This window comes from Alligator sinensis, unplaced genomic scaffold, assembly GCF_000455745.1.
Source record: "Alligator sinensis unplaced genomic scaffold, ASM45574v1 scaffold1226_1, whole genome shotgun sequence".
NCBI lineage: Eukaryota > Metazoa > Chordata > Crocodylia > Alligatoridae > Alligator > Alligator sinensis.
This window is the reverse complement of record NW_005842447.1, coordinates 1,279,905-1,301,831: the sequence shown is the minus strand read 5'-3', so window position 1 is coordinate 1,301,831 and position 21,927 is coordinate 1,279,905. Positions and strand designations below refer to the sequence as shown.

Here is a 21,927-nt window from a genome sequence, read left to right as displayed (position 1 = left end):
GCTCCACTCCCCGGCCCTGATGTGGGGGAGCGGATCACTTCCCCGGAGCCGGGGAGCCTGTGCCACGCTCTGGCTCCAGCCCCCAGCCCTGGCCCCTGGCCCCAGCCCCCGGCTCCCAGCTCCAGGCCCTGGCTCCAGCCTCTGGCCCCCAGATCCTGGCCCCTGGCTCCAGCCCTTGGCCCCTGGCCCCAGCCTCCAGCCCCAGTCCCCAGCTCCAGCCTCCGGTCCCGAGCCCTCAGCTCCCTTCGGTAAGTGTCCCACACCAGACCGAGGCGGCGCGCTCACAGACCGCTGCTCCTTAGAGGGAACCCCTGGGAGAGCCCCAGGGGTTTTGGGGTGTGGTGCAGCCAAGCTGCTACAGGCAGCTGGTGTTGGCTGCTCCTGGGACCAGGATGAGTGCCATGCCCTGTGCCAGCCAGGGCTCTGCTTCTCTGCACTCACCCCAGCCCATGCTGGAGCGGCCCCAGGAGCAGCTGACACCAGCTGCCTGCACCAGGGCACAGTGCAGCCTAGGATCAGAGGTAAGTGTGGACACGCAGAGTCCTGGGCAGAGCAGGGCACGGCACTCACCCCAGAGCCCAGGTATGGTGCGGGGAGCATGGTGCAGCCAAGCAGCTGCAGGCAGCTGGTGCCGGCCACTCCCGGGGCGAGTGGGGCCACAGCCCTTTCCCCTCCCCCACAGACTTACCTGCTTGGGCAGAGGGGGACGTCAATGCCAATCGCATAGGAGCGGATTTACCTCACATATAACAAATTATGGGTCTAAATATGATCATTGCATAAGTGCGAATTCACATATGAAGAACCCCCATAAATTGAGGGAAACATGTATTAGAGAGAAATCTGTCCCAGCATGTAGACACCAGTCTTTTGATTGCACTGAGAGCCATCAGGATGTGTCCAAGGGAAGAACCTGACCTCCCACTAGCATTCTGAAGTCCCAGAAGTTAATGCTTTGCAGGCAAATAAACCAAGCCCAAAAGACTTACCTTCAACACTGTTTTATTGTCTGAAGATGGTGTCCGCCCAGACCACAAGGCAAACTTACAGGGATCTCCTTCAACATGCTCTGTCACTCCCAGTTCTGAGGTCTAGGAGAGAAGAAGTGATTGGAGAAACGACTTTGTGACTGAAGCATTTTGGTTTCAAAAACTTTTACACTGAGAACTTGTCTCTCTTGGTATGTTGCACCCTGATGAAATCAATGCAAACCCAGCAATGGCTACCAGGCAGAGGTGTCCGATTGGCTCAGATGACCCCCACCCACACAATCGTTTTTAACCTTTCCAGAAACACTCCAAGTCCAACTGGGCTTTGTGAGTCCTGATGAGATATCCAAGGTGCTGATCCAGGTGCGGATGCATCCCAAACCTGATGTAGAAACAAGCAAGCCACCCACTACCACCTCTACTGACAAACAGTGCGAGTCTAGAATATTTTCATGGCTGGCAGACCTACCAGTAATTTGTTCTTGTAAACATATTTTGTGTGTCCTGATGAATCTTTGATCTCCTTGCTAAAAACCAACGAGATTTCAAAGAGGAACAAGTGCCTCTCCCGGCCTTTCCGAATGAGAGACTTGGGGTCCCACACCTGGAAGGAATCCTGCAGAATCAGCTCTCCCTGAACATCCAGGTTCTCATCAAATCCTAAAGGAAACACACAAAATGGTTTAGCCAGGATTTGTTCCTGGATCTATGTTTTCAATGATCAACAAAGCAAAACTAGAGTGTTAGGGAAATCTTGAACTAATGGGTCACTCCTTGCTATACAACTCATTCTTGAAGGGACATTATGGAGAGGAAGTATCATAGGCAATATGCCCCTTGCTTTATTCTTTACCACCAGGGATTTCATTATTTCAGTGGTGCTTTGTATATCACGTGTACCAGGCAAAAATGTACCACTGTGCCTGTGGATGTGGTAATGTAAGTGAGACAAAGATAAACGTGTGCAAAATGTCAATGGTTCCCCAACTGCAGGTTGGGCAGCAATGCAGGGCAGGGATAGCCAACCTGTGGCAAGCATGCCACAAGTGGCACTGGCAACCTCTGTGTGGGGCAAATGGCAAACTGGGGAGGAGACATGCAGCGCAGTGGCAGACAGGGCAGGGAGCAAAAAGCAGAGCAGCAGATCAAGCAGGGAGCACAAAGCAGAGCGGACAGGGGAAGAGAATAAGAGTGACACTTTGGGAGGGTGCCAGGCTAACCTGGTGAAAGGTTGGGCCCCCACTGACCCAGGGAATCCTGTGTGTGCCATCCCGGTCTTGCAATTCACACTGGAAAGACTTTAGTGGTGAGCACTGTCCTATGTGGCAGTGCAGGGCATTATATCTTGCCATAGCCTCTTTAACCAACAATGGACAAATATGGTCTTTTCTGATATGACAGCAGTGTAAACCAGGAGTAATTCCACTGAATAAATGGGGCTAAATTATTATAAATTGGGTGGGATATCGGAATCAAGCTGAGGTTTAGTTTAGAAAAAAAAACACCTTTCCATACGCTTGTCCCAACCTTAGACCAGCTATCCATAGTTCTCGACTCACTCCCAGTTGTCTAGAGATCTCCTAGGAACCAATTCTCTTACTGTATTTTCTTGCAAGCCACAAGTCCCCAGATAAGATGCGCACCTTGTTCTTTGGAAAGTCAAATGTAGAAAAAAAGATTTTTCTAGCATCAGGGTATAGGGCTGGCTTTTTCATAGAGAGGCTGTGCTGCAAAACAGCTGCCAGCTTGTCTCGCAGCCAGCAAGATGAGCCAAGCTATGAAAGGCTTGACACTGGACTCCACCCTCCTTGCTGGCTTGTTGAGAGAGGAGCTGGAAGCCACTTTCCAACACAGCATCTTCATGCTTCTGTTCCAGTGAAGGAAATCACCTTCCCTGCTGAAGATACACACCCCAATTTTGGAGAGCTGACTTTTGGGGACAAGGTGCATATAGTTTTGCAAGCAAACACAATATTTGGGCAATTTTGTTTTTGCTAGGCACCACAATGAGAGTATGGACAGAAGCAATATTGACATGGGTGTAGTGGGAATTTCACTGGTATAAAAGAGTAGCAGACAGACCAGGCAAATCTTTAAACTAAGATAACTTTGCCTTACCTGGTAAGGTATTATCTTTGAAAGAATCAGGACAAAACACTATTGGTATAAGTTATACTGGTTTAGTTTCTGTCTGGCTAGGTAGGCAAACAGGCTCCAATTTGCCCCCCTCTACTTAGTGGCAAGGCACCATCATCAGCTAGTACTACGTAATAGCTACTGGGATAACTTCATGTCTGTTTGTTCCTACCCCAGTGTAATCTAGTTCAGTACACAAATGGATATAAATTACACCAGAGCATGGGTTTTATCAGTCCAGGCCCTGATAAAATTCAAGCCTTAAAGCTTCTCAGAAAAGTTTGGCTCAGATTGTACTGTCAAAACAGCGAGCTTTCAAGGTGTTTTCACTTTTCCAAACCAGTGTGCCAACTGGTTATTTTCAACCACCCAGGCATGACACACTTTTTAGCTCAAAGTGGCACAGTCCTTATATCTTTTGCTTCAATACTCTTCTTCTTTGCCAGTTCTGCCTAGATCTAGAAGGGAAATGATTTTTGCCATTCTGGGACAATTTTTAAACTATCAAAAAATAGTCCTGTCCAGAATCAGAGAGAAAATTCAAAATCTTGCAAACGTTCATGACCCAAAAATTTAAAAAAAAATTATTTGGGGCCAATTAAAATGTTTCATTTTTGTAATTTTGAAACACTGTTTTCATGTTGACTTTTCTTTTGCCATGTATTCTTTAATATAAATATCCTTTTTGTAAAAAAAAAAAAAAAATTGCTTTGACTCAAGCCCCTTTCCCTAAACCTTTCATTCGGCAAGCGCTAAAACAGGACATTTAAACAATTGTAAAACTCATCCACAATATCTTTTAGGAAAACACTTTTGCTTTCAGTGAGTGGGAATTTGTGGCAAGGAAAAAGCTTCACTGAAATATCTGGATCAGCTCTTGCCCTGACAAGCCTTTCAGAGAAATCTCCCAAGAGGCCGGGATGCAGCAGAGACCCCAAGGACCAGCCATCAAAAACCTGTCGCTGCAAACTCTGAACCAGGACCTCTGCCCAAGACATTCAGGACTTATTCATGCGCAGCTTTCCCCCCTTGGAACTGCCGGAGTCTGCTACCTTCCAGCATGCTGACATGCATGGCATCATTGGCTTTCTTAGGGACGCTAAGCATTACTTCTAGGCCATCTTTGAGTTCCCCTTTGCCTTCTTCACAGCATGTTAACAGCTCCTGAGGAAAAAAAAAATACAGAATATATACAAATAAGCTCCATGCAGGAAGTTGTACATTCTCACTTCTTAGATTCAGGTTGCATTTCCATGCCTAAAGCCTGGTCTCCTTGCAGAGTTTTAACAGCTTCCACTAAAGAAGGGATTTCAAATTAATGTCCTTAGAATGACTATGAACCGTTATGTGGGCATTCAGAAATTGATATAAACCCAGTGGAAACTCACTGGAAACATTAAAAGTAAAAGAAAATTAACTTCTCTGAAATCAAACAAGAGTGTGAACACACAGGTTTAGCTAAACTGGTTTAATTAAGGCTGTGTCCACACTACAAGCTTTAGCCAGCAGAATAGGCCAAGCAGGAGAATGAAGAGATGTGATCAATGTGGCTACCTCAACAGAAGACCCCAATGGACAGTCATACCAGCAACACTGCTATACTTGCTATAGTTTCTCTGTGACTCGTATCGTTTCTTTTGCTTGTGGGAAGTGGTTTTATTATACGGGTGCAAAGCCCAGGCTTCCCAGCACACCTATGTCCACTATGCCACAGCTCTGCAGGGATAATCTACCAGTATTTCCACACCTGCACATACTCCACGGTTGTCTATGCTACCTGAGGATCAGATGAGGGAGCATGGCAGTGAAGCTCACCATGGCTGCTCCATGCACACTACACCCAGAAAAGGCCGTCTCAGTGCAGCATGTGTTGCAAACCAGGAACTCTGCTCTGTTAGAAGTGGCTCAGGGTTGGATACAGAGGGAGTGGAGGGCATATACACCCACTTTTGATCTGGACCATGCTGCAGGACCCTCTGGGGACTTTTATAAAATCCTCAAACCACATAAGAATCCCCTCTCATCCCCTTTCCCTTCTCCCCTGCCTGCTGCTGATGCTTTCTTCACTGTCCTGGGGGCAAGGGAAGCTTCAAAGCTGCTCCTGCCAGCTCCATCCAGGCTGCACGGGGGCTAGGCTCAGCACCAGCAGTGTGCCTTTGAGCAGAGGGGATTCTTACTTGCTTTGGGGACTCTGAAAAAGTCCACAGGGGGTCCTTTGGCATGGTCTGCTGCAACTAGTGGGGAAGGAGGCTGGGAGCAGATATGCAGCCACCCTTGCAGCACAGGTGGCTATTCCCACACACTCTTTGCCAAATCCTGGATCTGTCCCTGGAGTGGCTACACTGCATCATCAATTTGAAGGATAACGCATGTGGAGTGTGCATGGCAAATTATGCTGCAACACTTCCAAATGTAGTTCTCAGGCATTGCCAGAACGGCCTAAATTCATTCATGGCCATAAGGCTGCAGTTGTTTACTTACTACCAGAGAGGGTCTTCCAGCTGTTTTTTGTCTGAAGGTAGGGTGGCTTGGCACTTTACAGACTATCTGAATTAGAGTTATACATAGCACAATCTCTTGTGAGTTGGAGCTCACTTCAGATAACAAGTTAGGTGCGCAAGTCAGTGTTTTTGCAAAAGATTTGCCCAATCTAAGCTCATTTCACAAGTAATGGAAACTTTCCATTGTGTTTCCACATTCACATCCCAAAAGTCTTTTATTGCTATATGAGCATATTCCCCTGAGACAGCTGCCAGCTTTTTCCAAAAAAATTGAGGCTGATGCACAGCTTCCAAAAGGAGGCAGATGCTAGAAGGGATCTCTGCCCAGAGCCAGGATAAGAGGCAGATGTTTGGTATTCCTTAAAACATCTGAACTTTCCATTTTCCACCAAAATGCTGCAAAAAGCAAAGCAAGCATAAAAGAAAACAATTTTCTTTCCCTTGGCTCTCCGCCCTTTATTCCCTTTTCTCTTCAAAGCGCTCACTTCCCAGGTGCTCGACATTCATTCATAGTAGACTCAATCACTCTCTCTTTTCCAACTCAACACATCTTTTCTCCCGTGCTTTGCAGATTACAATTTGACTACTTCACAGGGTTTTCCATCCCTTGCATTCTATTTTTCACTTCATATCTTCACTCTCTCTGCAAGATATTTGTCTTTTCCAAAGTCAGCTTTCCTCCCTCAATTTCTTTTTATGTTAGTGTTTTTTTTCTCTGTCATTTCTCCATCCCAGTTACTCTCTACCATCAAATCCCTCCTGATTTCTGCACCCAGCCTCAGCTTGATCCAATGGCTAAGGTCAACTGGAGTTTTCCCATCAACTTCAATGAGGGTTCAGAATCAGGTGAATAGCCCCCTTCTCCTGCCACTTCTCCCTTGTGTCCCTTGGTCATCTGAACATGGAGACCACCTTCAGTTGCAGACTGGTGAAGGGGAGAAGCGGCCCAGCTGCAGCTGCTCAGACCTGCCTCCTACACAAGTTGCTGCATTTCTCTGTGACCCCATGTGGACTATTTGGCTTCTCAGAATAGGTCATTGCCTCACCTTCAGTAAAAGCTGGTATTTGGTGATCCTCTGGACAGGCTTGATTAAATAGGAGGAGATGGAGTTGGCTAGACCATGCCTTTGCTGAATTTCCTACAGAAGACAACAAGATACGATTAAACACATCCACACAGAAAAAAAGCAACCCTGATCCCTGATTTTGGAACTAACTAGAACCAATTTTAATGCAAGGTCCTTAATTTAGCTTTTTTCTTAGGTTCATGCACAAATAACATGGTTTGGCAAAGGGCAGCAATAAACCGCCGAGTTCTCCTCTCATCGTTTAGGTAGCAGAACTGGGCAACCCCTCCAGCACGGACTCTGTTGTGTAAATGATATAGTTTTGGCTTCAATGTATATTAACTGTCACATGAACTGTTTTTCCTTAGCTGGGAGGGTTGAAATCAGGTCCATAACTTTAAATCGTGGATTAATTTAATGATCAGGGGGTGGATTATAGCTGCACTTCTTTGCATTACTGGAAGCTTTTAGTTACCGCAGTTTTATAAAAAGTTTTTGGATCCCAAAAGAGGCAGACAGGTGCTCCGTGGGATTTTCAAAAATCCCATTGGGTTGCCAGGGTGCCTACCACAGTGAGCGCTAGAGACTGGTGTTTTTTTAAAATATCACTCGTGCCCATCTGCATTTTGGGAACCTAGAAGCCTTTAAATATTTGGCTTTAAGTTTTCTGTAGGATGCAGGAAGGAGCTGTTTTAACTTGTCCCGGCCAGTCAGTCCCAAGGAACATTTAACCAAAGGAGGAAAGTGATAGCAAGTGATTTCTGACCTCTCCTCTCCCCATCCCCCGACCCAGCCTTCCCAAAGCACATGTCCTCTACTCTGGCACTATACGGAGATAGGTATAGGAACTGGCTATACTGGCTCTTTGCCTCTAGGGGCTCCCCACTTCCAGGAGACTCTCTGGCCAGCTTCCAGTCATAGAAAATTGAGATGGATTGGTAAGGATCTTGAGAGGTCATCTACTCTGCTATGGCCCCAAGGCAGGATCAGCTAGATTTAAACCCTTCCTCACAGGTGTGTTAGTGACTTCCAGCGATGGAGATTACAGACGCTTGCTAAGCAATCTGTTCCAGCGCTTGATTATCCTTACTGCTGGCTTTGTCCTCGTATTCAGTCTAAATAGCTCGTTCCTGCAATTTAAGTCTATTGCTGTAAGGTGGCTACATAACTGTGTGGATCATCATGCTCAACAAGTTGTCATCGATGGCTCAATTCTAGTTATGGGGGCAGTATCAAGTGGCCTTCCTGAAGGACTGTCCTGGATTTGGTGTTGTTCAAGATCTTCATTAATGATCTGGATGATGCAACTGAATGCACACTTAGCACATTTGTGGACGACAGCAAGTTGGGTAGAGTTGCAGATACTCTGAAGAATAAGGCCAGGGTCTAAAATAACTGGATAGACTAGAGAAATGGTTTGCAATCAACCAGATGCAATTCAGCAAAGACAAGGGCAAAGTCTCTCACTTTGGATGGAATAAGTGCAGGCACAGATACAGACTGAGGAATGACTGGCTAGGCTTCAGTACTGCAGAGACCCTGGGTGTTACCGCTGACCATGAGTTGAATGGGTGAGATCCTGCACCCTTGTCTAGGCCCCTGATGCAAATTAAATAGATTAGAGAGTCCCTAAAAAACCTCAGTCCCCACTAAGAGAAGACAGACACAGTAGCAGACAGTAAGAAAGATGTCTCCAGAGCCCCCTTCACAAGATGTGCATAAAACGCATGCTGGAGATGGAGCTGGGAGCCGCTGGGTGCATCAGGAATGCAGTCACAAACGAGCGTCGCTGAGATTCTGGCAGTGCTGCAGCCCACATGGCAAGCTCGGGGGGTTGCACTAACTTGGAGAGACCCTCAGCTCTCTCTAACAGTACATCTAAGCTGTAGGCTACAGTACAGCGCAGACGCACCTGATCTAGACTTAAGTGATTGAGCCGCAGAAGTCTAGAACTGGCTAATTAACCCTGCTTCTGGGTTTAAAACTAGTTCAGATCTCTCTCCACTATGCTGTAGTCTACAGAGGTACTAAAGGTGCTCACTTGAGGGGACCAAAATCTATGGCACAATCTCAGAGTCCCCACAGGCCTCTGTAATCAGAAATGGCCTACCTCTTCCTTCCAGTACTGGTTAGTGACACGCCTTAGTGTGGTGCCACGGGCAGATAAATTAGTTTTGTTGTGAGACAGACTTAACTAGTTCACAGCCGCATCCTGAACCGGAGGCAGGACAGTCACATTCCCGGGGGGATTCCTGCAGTGCCCAGCTGGGTCCTGATGCAACAAAGACCTTCCTAAGCTCGGGACAGAAGTCTTGTCTCAGGGATTCTTCAGGGGATGTCAGGGCACTGCCCTGAAATTTGGGATTCTTGTGGAAAACTTGGGATGGTTGGTTGCTTTAACTGGACTCATGAATGGTGCATGCCCCCGGAGGCTGGGGGGGCATGGTGACCACCTGCAGGCGGTGGCAGTGGCATGGCAGTGGCAAGCGGGGAGCTCCTGCAGGTGGCCATGGTGGTGTCAGTGGTGATCAGCAGGGATCGGTGACCGCCTGCAGATGCTGCTGATGGTGTCAGCAGTGAGAGGGGGCTGGCAAGCAGCGACTTCCCGCAGGCACCGCCGGCAGTGTCAGCGGCGGCCAATTGCAGGGGGTGCACTCCCTATCTCAGGGGGTGCACACGCACTTGCGTGCACCCCCTATGCGTCGCCAATGGTTGGACTCACCTTATGTTAAAGCAGGGGCCAGAGAGCAGCCCAGGGACAGGAGGAAGCACAGTGACAGAAAACCATTTTTATCTCCACTTCCCCATGGGCTGGACAGCCTACTATACCTCTAAAAGGTCCAAAACACAATGTCACCCCATGTCACGAATGCACTGAAACAAATGCAGATAGATGGCGCGGCAGATGTGAACAGGCAAACATTGCTGTGATGATAGAAAAGCTGCTGGGTGCACAAATGGGGAGGTGAGGCATCCAAGCCTTTAGCCAGTGTGCAATGGCCATCAGGAGCAAGGCCAGGGCCTTAGCAGCTACTAAACCACCATCGACAGCAGGACAGGAGCATGGAATTGCATCTTGAACTGGACTCCTGCTGTGCAGTGCTGTGCGTGGGGCATCATGGATTCCAGATCCATCAGCAGAGTGAGATTTTCCAATCGCCAAATATTTGTGAGGCATCTGTATTCTTCAAAGCATTTTCTAAAATGCCCAGCACTGCTATTTCTTGAAGAATTAATGACGGGGAGACACGGACCCTGCTTGCTCACCTCCCTCCTGAGGAACAACATCTCACATCCACTTCACTGGAGGAATTTTTCCTGAATGCTCCATCCGTGCGGAAACACGATTCCCTGTAACACTGCCAAAGTTAGTGAGCTTTATTGTGTTGTGCAAGGCAAATGCTGGTCATGCAAGTCTAAGGTGCCTGGGGGGGCTGCTCTCAACTAATAGGCTGATCTTTTTCTATGATTTTGAGAAGAAAAATTGCAAGAGGGAAGAATGTAGGCAGCTACGTGAGTTAGATCCTCCCTGATTCATATGTTTTTTGTCTCCTGTGGAGCACTCAGCCCGACCATGTGCCATCCAATGTTATACCTGCCGTGCTTCAATACTCTCAGAAGGGAAACGTGCTGACAGTAGCTTAAACATGAAAGCATCACTCAGATCTACCACTTAAATTACTTCAAGGATACAAGCTATGAAGTGGATGCAAGAGCAAATCAGGGCTGTTGGCTATGAACCAGAGTCTCAGTTGGTAGAAACTAGTGTAACTCCACTGACTTCTATGCTGTGCAGATCTCTACAAGTTGAATATCCAAGACAATTCGTATTAACAGCCAGAAACAGCTATGCTATGAATTGTGTTATATTTGGAGTTGCATCATACAAATCTGTCAAGTCAAATCAGTGCTTTTTAAAGCCACTGGATGAAGACACCACGCACAGTTTTAGTACTGTGGAATGGATTACTGTAATAAATACAAGAGAAAGGAGTTTAAGACACCAGGTATAAGGGAGGAAAGAGTAGGATGAATCAAACAAGCTGTGAGGGCTATGGATTCCCTTCTAATTTTAAAAGAATAAGGTGCTGGTTTCAGTGTCCACATCATATTCCAGGTGGGGTGACTATATTCTCTCCCTCTAGTCGTCGTATAGTTTCAGAGTTGAGATGCCATTCTCTCCTGCTTTGTGATCTAAATAGCCAAGTCAATATGGGGCATTTATATATGTGCTCTGGGAGGCTAGCAAGTTGGGTGGATCAGGATCTGATGAAGTTCAATGTCAAGAAATGTGAAGTGCTCCACCTTGGGACGAGCAACCTCCAAAACACCTACAGGCTTGGCGGCACCAAACTGACCAGCACCACGAATAAAAGGGCCCTGGGGGTAATAATAATAAACCACGGTATGAATATGAGCTGGCAGCATGATGCTGTAGCCAGTAGGGCAAATAATACTCTGGCATGCATCAATCAGTGCATTTCCAGCCAAGCCAAGGAGATGATTCTTCCGGTCTACTCAGCACTGGTGTGACCACAGCTGGAGGACTGCGTCCAGTTCTGGGCATTGCACTTTCACAAGGATGTGGACAAGCTTGAGAGAGTCCAGAGAAGGGCCACGCGTATGATCAGAGTCTTAAAAGGCAAGCCATACGAGGAAAGGCTGAGGGATCTGGGACTCTTTAGCCTGAGGAAACGAAAGCTGAGAGGGGACTTGGTAGCAGCTCACTGCTACACTAGGGGAGTACATCAAGGGCTCGGTGAGCAACCGTTCACCAGGGCACCCGCAGAGAAAACCAGGAGTAACAGCCAAAAACTGGAAGATCGATTCAGGCTCAACATTAGGAAAAACTTATTCACAGTTGGGGTGTCCACACTGTGGAATAAGCTCCCTCCAGAGGTGGTGCAATCGCCTACCCTGGAAATCTTCAAGAGGAGACTGGACAGTCAGCTTGCTGGGGTCCCGTGACCCCCAGTTATCTTTTCTGCTTGGTGTAGGGGGCTGAACCTGATGATTTTCTGAGGTCCCTTCTGGTCTTACAATTTATGGGGGGGGAGGAGCACTTTAATTAGAGTGGCCCCAAGAGCCGATCTAATTAAACTGCCTAGAGTGTCACACGTATCAGAGTCCCCACACTGAAAAATGGTGGCAGGGGTGCTTTAAGTAAAGGTCATTCAGTGAGCTTTAGTTAAAGTGCCCCCACCGCCATTTTTCAGCGCGGCGGTGCTGATATGCATGACACTGGAGTCTGCTGGAGTGCAGTAATTACCATGGTCCAGCAGACTTCATTAATTGAGTCTGCTCCAACGCACTGTGATTGCAGTGCATCGAAGCAGCCTCACTGCTCATGTAAAGGTGATCTGTTTACTCAGACCTATGCAAGGATCCAATTCCGGGAAGGATCCCTAGAATGACAAGGCTTCCAGTGACTTCCATGGATATTCAGTTATACTCTTTTAACAGGTGCTGCTTTTGTACAAGGGATGATCTGAAGTAGAAGGAGAAATTCCTGTGGCAGTCAACTTTGTGCAGCAGTTTAAGGTGCCTCTCAGGTGCGATGCAAGCGGAAGGCTGTTATGAACATGTTATTTTTTCAGCAAGATATTCTGCACTTGAACAAACTTTGTTAGGTGGACCGAGAGTGCCAAAATAGCTTCTTCATGTTACCGTATATCGATAGCTTTGTTCTCTACCCTCCCACACGCACAAGGCAATACTACTGAAATAAAATGCTTTAAACTGCTTTTCACTGGTGCAAATGTCTGCACAAAGTGCAGGGTGAGGGAGACCTTTCTCCTTCAACTTCTCTTTCGGAAAGTCACGTTCCCCCTTTTGCACTCTGAATTGTTTTTCAGAGCAGCAAAATCTTCATCTCATTAAAATAACTAACATCACCCCTTGCAAAACATGAATATGCTGAAACTTTAACATTTGCTATTAAGAAATAGCTAAAGATTTCCAGCCAACGTACACAGCTGGGATGGAAAAGCTTAGCAGAGCAAATACTTTTTAATCTGTGTGAACGCAGTGATAAACATGTAAATCTTTTGAAATAGCCCATGTCCCAAAGAAGCCACTTCTAAACGATTAAATAGACTCAAGTGCCACCTGCTGGTAAAACTATTTAACCAGCAAAGGTTTTTGGTTGTAGCCGTGTTGGTCTAAGGCAAGGTCCTTTGGGTAGATGTGATATCTTTTATTAAAGCAACTAAATAGCTGAAAGAAATTCTTTGCAAGCTTTCAGGTATTTGTACCCAAAAGCTTGCCAAGAACTTTTTTCCAACTACTCAGTTGGTCTAATAAAAGATATCTCATCTACCCAAAGAACCTTGTCTGCCTTTAATCAGCAAAAGTAGTTTTAGAAAGAGGATCTGTCTAGTCCACAAAGAGCATTATGTGGTCCAGAACAAACTATAGTAAAAATATGAACATGTTTTGATTTTTTTCTGGTTAACTTAAAGGCTTTAAATATTGAGTTTAACTGAAACAATTTAATCAGTGGCCTATAGCAAATACACATAGACATATTCATGTAATAATCGTGCTATCAGCTGTATCTCAGTAGGAACCGTCCTGGGTGAGTTTATCTGTAACTGGAGGTGTTCAGTGTTTGGGAAAGGAGAAGTACTTACAATGTTAAGAAGGAAAACCACCTTGATTTCTAAAGGACTAAATAGTGTTGATGTGGATATGAGAATGATCAGGCTCAAAAGGTTCAATGCATCTTGAATACAGTATACAACAATTCAGGAAGTTTTGAGTTTCCTCCATCTGCAACACTGGGGTTAGGTCCTATGAGCATTTATCACTAGGTTTAGGAGTTGCTACAGTAAGTAGATGCCAGAGGCATCAGGAGAAGAGGACAGTGTTGCAGGATGGGATAATTGCCTTCAATAGTCAATAAGAACAGGCCCTGTTACTGGATTTGAAGCATCAATAGGAGGCATCAATATGAGATCAGCCTCTTTTGTTCTATTTTGTTGCTGGAAACAGAATTAAAGAAGATATAAGAACCACAAAGACCTTAATTGTTGGTTTGACAGCACAGGACCTATGGTTTGAAGGTTCTCATAAGGATCATTAGTCCCAGCAATCACTCAGTGATTTGCCCTGGGTGATGAACACCATAACACTATGCACATACCTGTTTTCCTTCCTTCAGTAGGACACATTAGCAATGGAATGAAATAAATTGAAAGGACTATGATTTACAAACTCTCTTTTCCAGAAGCAGCAGTGTGGATGCTGAAAATGCAAGGGCTACTTACATCAAAGAAAGTCCCGGCATGTTCCAGGATGAGCTGGCTCGAATCAGGCTTGTTTTTGCAGTAGGTGACATACATCTGAAATTTATCTGCCTGTGGAAACAAACATCAGGGGAAAAGCAAGATAAGCTACCGCTCTGCTTCTACAGTCTCCCATTAAAGCGCAGAAGAATAAATATAAGCAATAAACCTGTCCCTCTAACAGCAACAAGAGAATTGAGATTATAAAGAACAATTAAAGGCAATATACGGCTCCTATCGAAACAGCTTGTGTGCGCCAAATGTTGCAAGGGGATAGTTTTCTTTTACTACTCTACAAGTGGCATGAGGTGGGAGGCCAACACTTAAACTAGTTGTAAATTCATTTCTATGAGATGCATTAAAGTTTCACAGTGAACATCCACAAATTCAGAATTGTAAGGCAAAATCCGGGAGTCAATAGCGAAGAACATTTTACTGGAGTCAGGATGCCTCTGAACGTTCTTCTAGCGAAATTACCTAGGCAGAGCCTGAGTTCAAGTCACTGTGAAAATACTCAGCTGGTTCAAACTGCTGCAGCCTCATTGACTTCAAGCTGGCTGACATTTCAGAGGTGTGCTCAAATGTTTGCCTTCCCTCGTTTGCTCCAAAATCGAATGGTGGTTGTACTGAGTCTTTTGCATTCTGTTTCCCAATTGATTTTTTTAAAGGGTAAATTAAAGGCATTTGTGCAATGCTATTTCATCTTACTGAACTTCATCTATGGGGCTTCAGAACTGGAAGAGCCGGGGGGCTCCCTTGCAGAGAGTGGAAGGCTAAGTCTTGCAATCCAGTTCTTTATCTGGGTGCTCAGCTGGTGCTTCAGTGCATAAAAGTCTATTCTTGGCTCCCAAGTGCTAAATTTGGCTACTTTTGCAAGTGTTGAAACAACAGTGAAGACTTAGAACAAAGCTTATATATGTTTTTCACTTAATCTAGGCCGCTTCTATAAACACACACTCTCTCATATACGCTAAGAAAAAGAATGATCGGCAATGGTTAAAAATGGATAAAATTTCCAGAAATAAGTTCAAGTTTATATCACTCATCTTAAAAAAAAAATTTTTTTTTACAATTTTTTCCATGGGATTTTTTTTTTCAATTACAATCCTGCTTAAAATCATTAGTAAATCATTTGGGTTTTTGGTAAATGACAATGTTCCCTGGCCTCAGTTAAAATTTCTACTAATACTATTAAGAAAAGTCAAATCTCACAGAAATGTTAACAAAATGTCAGAGATTCTGACTTCTTGGCAAATATTTTGGGGGGGGGGGGTTCATTTTTAAAATTCAGAATTTATCAAAAGTCAACCGAGTGTTATTATAACCACAGGATCTCTTGTGTATGCACATACCCTTGCAAACAACATGGACGCTGGATATGTAGCATCCAGATCAGACCACTCCTACACATCAAAGTACAAGATTTAGAAGAGCTGGTACTTGACAGTGGAATTAGAAAGAGAATTCAACCGATTAGCAATGTGACTGGTAGCGTTGAAGGAAAAGGTATATATCAAGTGAAATTAAGCCCCTTTCAGACAGCTTGCATCAAATGCACACCAGTTAAATTCTTCAAATGTGACTGAAGTGGAGCCAACGAGAGAGATGGGCAGGACATTTCTACCCCTCCGTTCCAGAGGCCGAGCGAGGTGGGAGCATTGAGGTGTAAGGGGCCACCTACTCATTTACTTGTCCAGGCCACACTATAGCCCCATGTGTCCTATAGACAGCCCTCAGAAAGCTCATTTCCTGTACAGGTCAGACGAAATCATTTTAATAAATGTTGAAATGGGAAGCCTCATTACCCAGGTGACGAAGCAGTGGCCCACGTCTTCAGGCAGTTGTTCATATTTCTCTAGTTCTTTCAGGAAAATGCTGAAAACATGAGAGAGAGACAGCTCTAGTTAGTAACTCTGCATGGCTGAACACCTCTGGCAAGCGGAGTGACCCAGGCAAAGATTACTGTTAACAGCATCTTAATTATAAAGCTAATTAAACATGCCTCATGTCTTGGAAATGAAAATGTGTGTTACTGTAAGGAATGCATTGCTATTTGACTCCAACAGCTCCTTCGGAAATGCCTGCTGTGTGGCTCAGCAAGAGGTAAGAAGATTCAGAGATTGTTAGGGGCTGGAAGGGACCTCGCAAGATCATCGGGTCCAGTCCCCTGCACCAGGCAGGGAAGACAGCTGGGGTCAAGTGACCCCAGCAAGGTGCCTGTCCAGTCTCCTCTTGAAGATGTCCAGGGTAGGCGATTGCAACATCTCTGGAGGGAGCTTATTCCACAGTCTGGACACTAACTGTGAAGACATTTTTCCTAATTTTGGGCCAGAAACAGTCTTCCAGGAATTTGTAGCCATTACTCCTGGGTTTCCCCAAGGTTGCCCTGGTGAACACTTGCTCACCAAGCCCTGAATGTACTCCCCTGATGTAGCAGTCAGCTGCTACCATGTCCCCTCTCAGCCTTCTCTTTTTGATGGCTTAGCACAAGAACAGTGCTCATGAAGCCCCAAAATGGTGTGCAGGAATTAACTAAATTTCCATAACAACCTTATGTGTTGGGGGGGGGGAAAGTATTATCCCCATTTTACAAAGGGGAAAAACGGAAGGAGAGAAATTATGCCATTCAAAGCTCCACTCTGTGTTCAAGCAAGGATGCAGAGAGCAAGCATACACATGCAGAAATTCAGAGCATCTTGCCATAAGCTATGTCCATCATACTACAGTGCCTAAGTAAATCTAGAGCAGTGCTGCCCAAAGTTCAGGCTGCAGGCTGCATCTGGCCTATGCAGCCGAGTCATCCAGTCCGCGGGGCTCCCCACAGGTCCCAAAATTTGATGCTGGAGGAGTGTAATAGGGAACTAGAAGCCTCCTGTTACTTTGAAAAACAGCCCAGGCAGAGGAGCAGGGGCTGGCTGCAAGAGCGAAGGCAGCAAGCAAACGCTGCTGCCTAGGCAGTGAGCTGCCCATTTCGGTAAAAGGGCCTGGGGCCGGGGCCTGAGCCGGGCAGGCAGTCTGGCCATGAAGTCTGCAGACTTCCAAACTTCCAGGCATTGCTAGATTTAAAAGCAACACTTATTTATACGGTTCACTTTACCGACTTAATCTCAACTCAAAAGACAGACTGAATCTACAAATGAATTTACAACTTAAATCTTCTCTTTCCTATCTACTATGTTGGGATTAATTCTTTGAATCCATCAGGGATGGATCCATTGACATCAACAGCAAACCTCCCAGTGACTTCAGTGGCACAGGAAAGGCCCCTGCTAACCTACTTTAACTACGAAACATGGATGTATAAGAAGTCTTGCCCAACCTATATAAATTCAAATCAAATCCAGAAGCCTTTCACTACATTACAAGTGGCCTAAGAGTACATTGGCATTACATAATAAATTATTCTCAATCAAATGATTATCAGGATTATTTTGCTTCCTGAGATTACCTTAATTTTTATTGGTTTTTCTCCAGTCAGAGATGTTCTCTTGATTTAAATCCATTTTGTATGGCTAGGATGGAATCAAAACTCTGGTCTAACAGTGCTTAAACAGGGTGAAGCCTATTATTTTACATACAGGTATTGCAATATATACTTGATGAGAAAGCAATCTATAAAATGGGGGGAATTTTATTTAATCATTTTGTGTCAAGCTTTCCCAAATGGCTAGATGGATATGGATATAACAGATATGTCAAGCTCAGTTCATTAATGTTTCTACACTGCTCTGAGAAACTTGAATGAAAAGAGCTTACTGCACTTCAAAGCAACACGATCATGTTTTTTATTATTAGTCCGGCTTTAGGTTTTTGATCAGGTATAGGCAAAGTTCAAATAAAGATGTAATTAGAAAAAAGAAGCAATAAAGGAAGTGGTCAATATGCCCTAAGTTTATATCGTGCACTTCTGTAAATACTTACGTACCTGTTCTTAGCAGACACTGTACAGACATCCAGTGTACCTATACACATGCCCGACACCTGCTCCGATGCATGCTACTCAGCACGTGTCGGAATAAATGTAATTTATCCAGCCTGCTGGAGCGTGCTAATTAGCACGCTCCAGCAGCCTTGGCGTCATGGGCATTCAGCGCTCCTGTGCTTCAAAATGGTGGTAGTGCGCTTTAACTAAAGCTCGTTGGATGAGCTTTCAAGCGCCCCCACCACCATTTTGAAGCACAGGCCATTGAACGTATGAGACACTGTGGGCGCTTCAATCAGAGCAGCTCCCAAGATCCACTCTAATTAAAGATGCCCCCAGAATACAGTAATTTTTTTTTTTTAAACCAGGAAATATTTGTGAAAATGTTAGGAAGACTTACTTGTTATGAAAGTCATAGATCTCCTGAATGTTGCCAAAGATTATATGTTCTTTATTAAGTATCCCAGGGGGTATCTCCTCTACTCCACTGGTCATCTCCCAAAGGTAGGTCTACAAGGCAACAAATTACATCATGAAGAAGCAGAAACCAACAAACTGAAAGGCAATAGCTTGGAAACACCCCATGACAAATCTCTTGAGGACTTCAAGGGGCCGACACTCAGAAGATGTCAGGAAGGGGAGCAAAACTGTGCCAACAGAACCAGATCTTCCCGTCTCACCGAGAGCTCCCTGATGAAGCCCACACAATACTACAGGCAGAAATATTCAAAGGCAAGACGAGCGTGAAGCTTCAGTAGCAATGGCTTTCTCCACACATGCATCCAATCCCTTTTCTAGGTACAGGGCCTTGAAAGCTAGCATCTCTCTTCTCTCCTTGAGGTTTAATATCCTCAGTATCAAAGACAGACTCAGATAAAACCTTGAAAAACTAGACATACTAGTTATAGCAACGAATCGACAGGAGCAATCCAGCCTTTCTTCTGCTCACAAATTATCCAGGAACAGAGTCTAATTTTTTATCAGAATCTGGGATACAAATGATTCAAAGACAGGTATAAACAAACAAATTTTAGCATATGGATTAACTCATTCATTCTTTTCTAGTTAACGTTACCAAGTAATTAATGACGTATTTAGCATTCACAGGATGCGGCTACATATCACTGTGCTGGAGTACTTCCTTTTGGAAGTAGTAAAGCATGGCACAGTATGGGCGTTACTATGCCACGCATGGTGAAATTTCGCCGCTACATCGTTGTTGCAGCACACTGTACCTGGGGAGCGCGCTGCTATGGCGACGTAGCCGGTGATCACATGTAGACGCACATGATCACTACTTCACCATAACACACCGTATGGCGATGCAGCATGTCGCTACATCGCCATAAGGCAACATGTAGAAATTATTTAGTGACAATTATGGAAGTGGCCACCTAATTTACATGGAATTGTTTCTGCTCTTGGAAAGGATGAAGGAAGCTTTTTTTAAACAGAGAAGATTTCATAAGACCTTGTGGACATTTACACAAAGATTGTTTTATAGAAATATTTGCTTTTTTATCTTTTTTCCCCAGTGAAAAAATAGCCTGTTCTATTGCTTCCCCAACTCCCACCAGAGGAATCTGATTGGCCTGGTTCCTCTAGCTCTGCCTCCTTATCTTCCTGTAGAGACACATGAAGGGAGGAAGAAAAACTAAATTTAAGTTAACTCCTACCTACCGTAGCATCCTTCCAGGGATCTGTCAGTGCCCGATACCAGGGTTTTGTAGTGCAACCTTGACAGTACAAATATAAGACAGGATGCCACATCTTTACTGAATCTACTATAATCTTACCGAGCAAATAACTTACCTCTAAGCATTCATGTAAGTCCCTGACATAAGCTTTTTCTGTCTGAAGCAGTTCAGCCATAATGAATCTGGTAGATGGAAAGTATTTCAGTCAGTTTGTACATTATGCACTCTGTGGTTTTTATAATAAGAAAAGCATTCTTCTGTTGTTGTCATAAATCAAGGCATTTCCAGTCTAACCTTTCAACCACCCCAGATTACACCTTCTATTCTATGAATAAAATATCACTTCTTTTTCTAGCCGTCTATGGGCAATGTTACCGGTATTTCAGTTCTTCATATTTGAATAAAATCCCACTATAATATATTTCTCTAATACCAGGGTGTTTTATTTTCTATGCGTTTGTTCTTTGCCAAGTGACTCTCAGCAATTTCATGGGCATATTCCATAGGTAAAGGCTTCAAGACTGGCCCACAACACCTATATTTTCAAAAGTGCCCATAATGTTGGACATCCTTGAATGACTCGTACTAAATCTGAGTAGCGCTTTGATTTCAATGTGACTGCTGATGGACTGAGGTATTGCTCAATATACGAGAGACACAATTCTGCAAGAGCCCAAGGGCACACAGGGACACATCTAGAACAGCCGCCATCCCTGCTCAAACCCCTTTTGATGCAGACATATAGACAAATCTATAGGTGTCTTAACCATTAGGTAGCCAAGTCACTGGGTATCCAGGAACCAAAGCTCTAGATAAAGGCAAGAAGGGTTTTCAACACCTGGTTCCTCTAAAAGAAGCAGAGCACCTTGGTGTCTCAGGGAGAAGGTGAAACGCTGCAAATTTTCAAAATTTGGGCCGACATTTAATAAAACACCAACACACATAACGTGCCAGTGTCCCCTAACTTATAAACAGTTTCTCATAAAGACCATCCAGTGTAGTTACCATTTCATAGGTATGAAGAGTATTCCCCTGTGCAAATGATTCAACCCACAATATATTAAAATTTACAAGTTACAATAAACGTGCACTGTCAAATTAAAGCTTTCCCATATTTTAGGTATAACAGAGCGTCTCCCAACTTGTAAAACCTCTTAGTTCTGATGGTTTTAAGCCTATCTAAACTTGAACTTAAACGAAGCGTGAAATATTGGCCTCTTAAAATCAATGGTCAAACTCTTTACCTCTGTAGGATCAAGTTTTCTTCCCACCTGAATATAAAGGATTACATTGGAATCACTGTATAACTGCACATATTCATATTATTTTTAAGTTTTCTTACCCCTCCTCATCCATGCGTGCACCTTCTGAATACAGACAGATGATAACCGATCTCTCAGCTATTATAAGCACTCTGGTCTAATTCAGCTGTCTGACCCATTCCTTCACTATCCCAGGACTGATTCAGTATAAAGAAATTCAAATGAAATCTTTTAAAAACTCTCAGTGACACTTGGCCACAATTTCTAAACACTTGCACCCATATCCTAATGGCCACACAACTGGATGGACATAGACTTGAGAGCACCGTTCATGCCCACATGTAATCGTTGCAGTGTGTGTCTGTTTTTGGCACATACTCTTTCTTTCGGGCTGACTTCCTTTTTTCTTCATTAACCTCATGATTAGCATCTCGCAGCTTCACCTCCCGGTCTGAAAGACTAGCTGGAATGATGTCCAGTTCCAGGTCCTTGTTATCCTATAAACAGCAACAACCCATATTTTGAATTCAGTCTAATCCCAGTGCTGTGTAAAAGACAGCACACTCACTAGAGTAAATTGATAAGAAGGAATAAAAAGAAGACAAAAAAAAAAAGATATCAATTAATTCAGACAGAATTAGAAAAATTAAAGTAAGAAAGAGAGAATTCAACAGCATTCTTTATTTACGTTTCTCCTGGTGGAAATTTGTATGTATTGCATGTCTATTAATTAAAAAAGGTCTCTACTATTACTTCTACCTAGGAACAAATGGGTAGACAAAGATCTAAACCTTTCTTACCATTGCTCTGCTTAGCTGTATAGTTTCTTACTGCACAATTAGTCCCAATCATTGCAAGTGAGGGACTGTAAAGAGGGAAGAAGGGAACCCCAGTCTTGGCCCAAGATTAAAGCAGTTGGTTTCAAAATGTTTAATCCTTTGAGTTAAAGGACCAGAATTTGGTCCCAAATCAGTCAGCGGGAATCTATCCCAAAGGATGTGTAGGTAAAAGGTATGTTACAGATTCCTTACCCTGCCAGATTCAACCATCTCCTGCTACTGGTATTC

At 44.4% G+C, this 21,927-nt stretch overlaps 1 protein-coding gene across 1 annotated transcript in view; it reads right to left on the bottom strand.

The window, feature by feature from the left end:
* Positions 1 to 947: 947 nt before the first annotated feature.
* The window catches only part of LOC102383723 (kalirin), a gene marked incomplete at its 5' end in the record, with an annotated part of 326,357 nt that continues 305,377 nt past the window's right edge, over positions 948 to 21,927 (bottom strand). The window contains 9 exons of the mRNA XM_025212146.1: positions 948 to 1,091; positions 1,459 to 1,649; positions 4,178 to 4,289; positions 6,673 to 6,765; positions 13,962 to 14,051; positions 15,785 to 15,854; positions 18,302 to 18,411; positions 19,714 to 19,780; positions 21,239 to 21,357. Coding sequence (XP_025067931.1) covers positions 948 to 1,091; positions 1,459 to 1,649; positions 4,178 to 4,289; positions 6,673 to 6,765; positions 13,962 to 14,051; positions 15,785 to 15,854; positions 18,302 to 18,411; positions 19,714 to 19,780; positions 21,239 to 21,357 — 996 coding nt within the window. The remainder of the gene's footprint in view (positions 1,092 to 1,458; positions 1,650 to 4,177; positions 4,290 to 6,672; positions 6,766 to 13,961; positions 14,052 to 15,784; positions 15,855 to 18,301; positions 18,412 to 19,713; positions 19,781 to 21,238; positions 21,358 to 21,927) is intronic.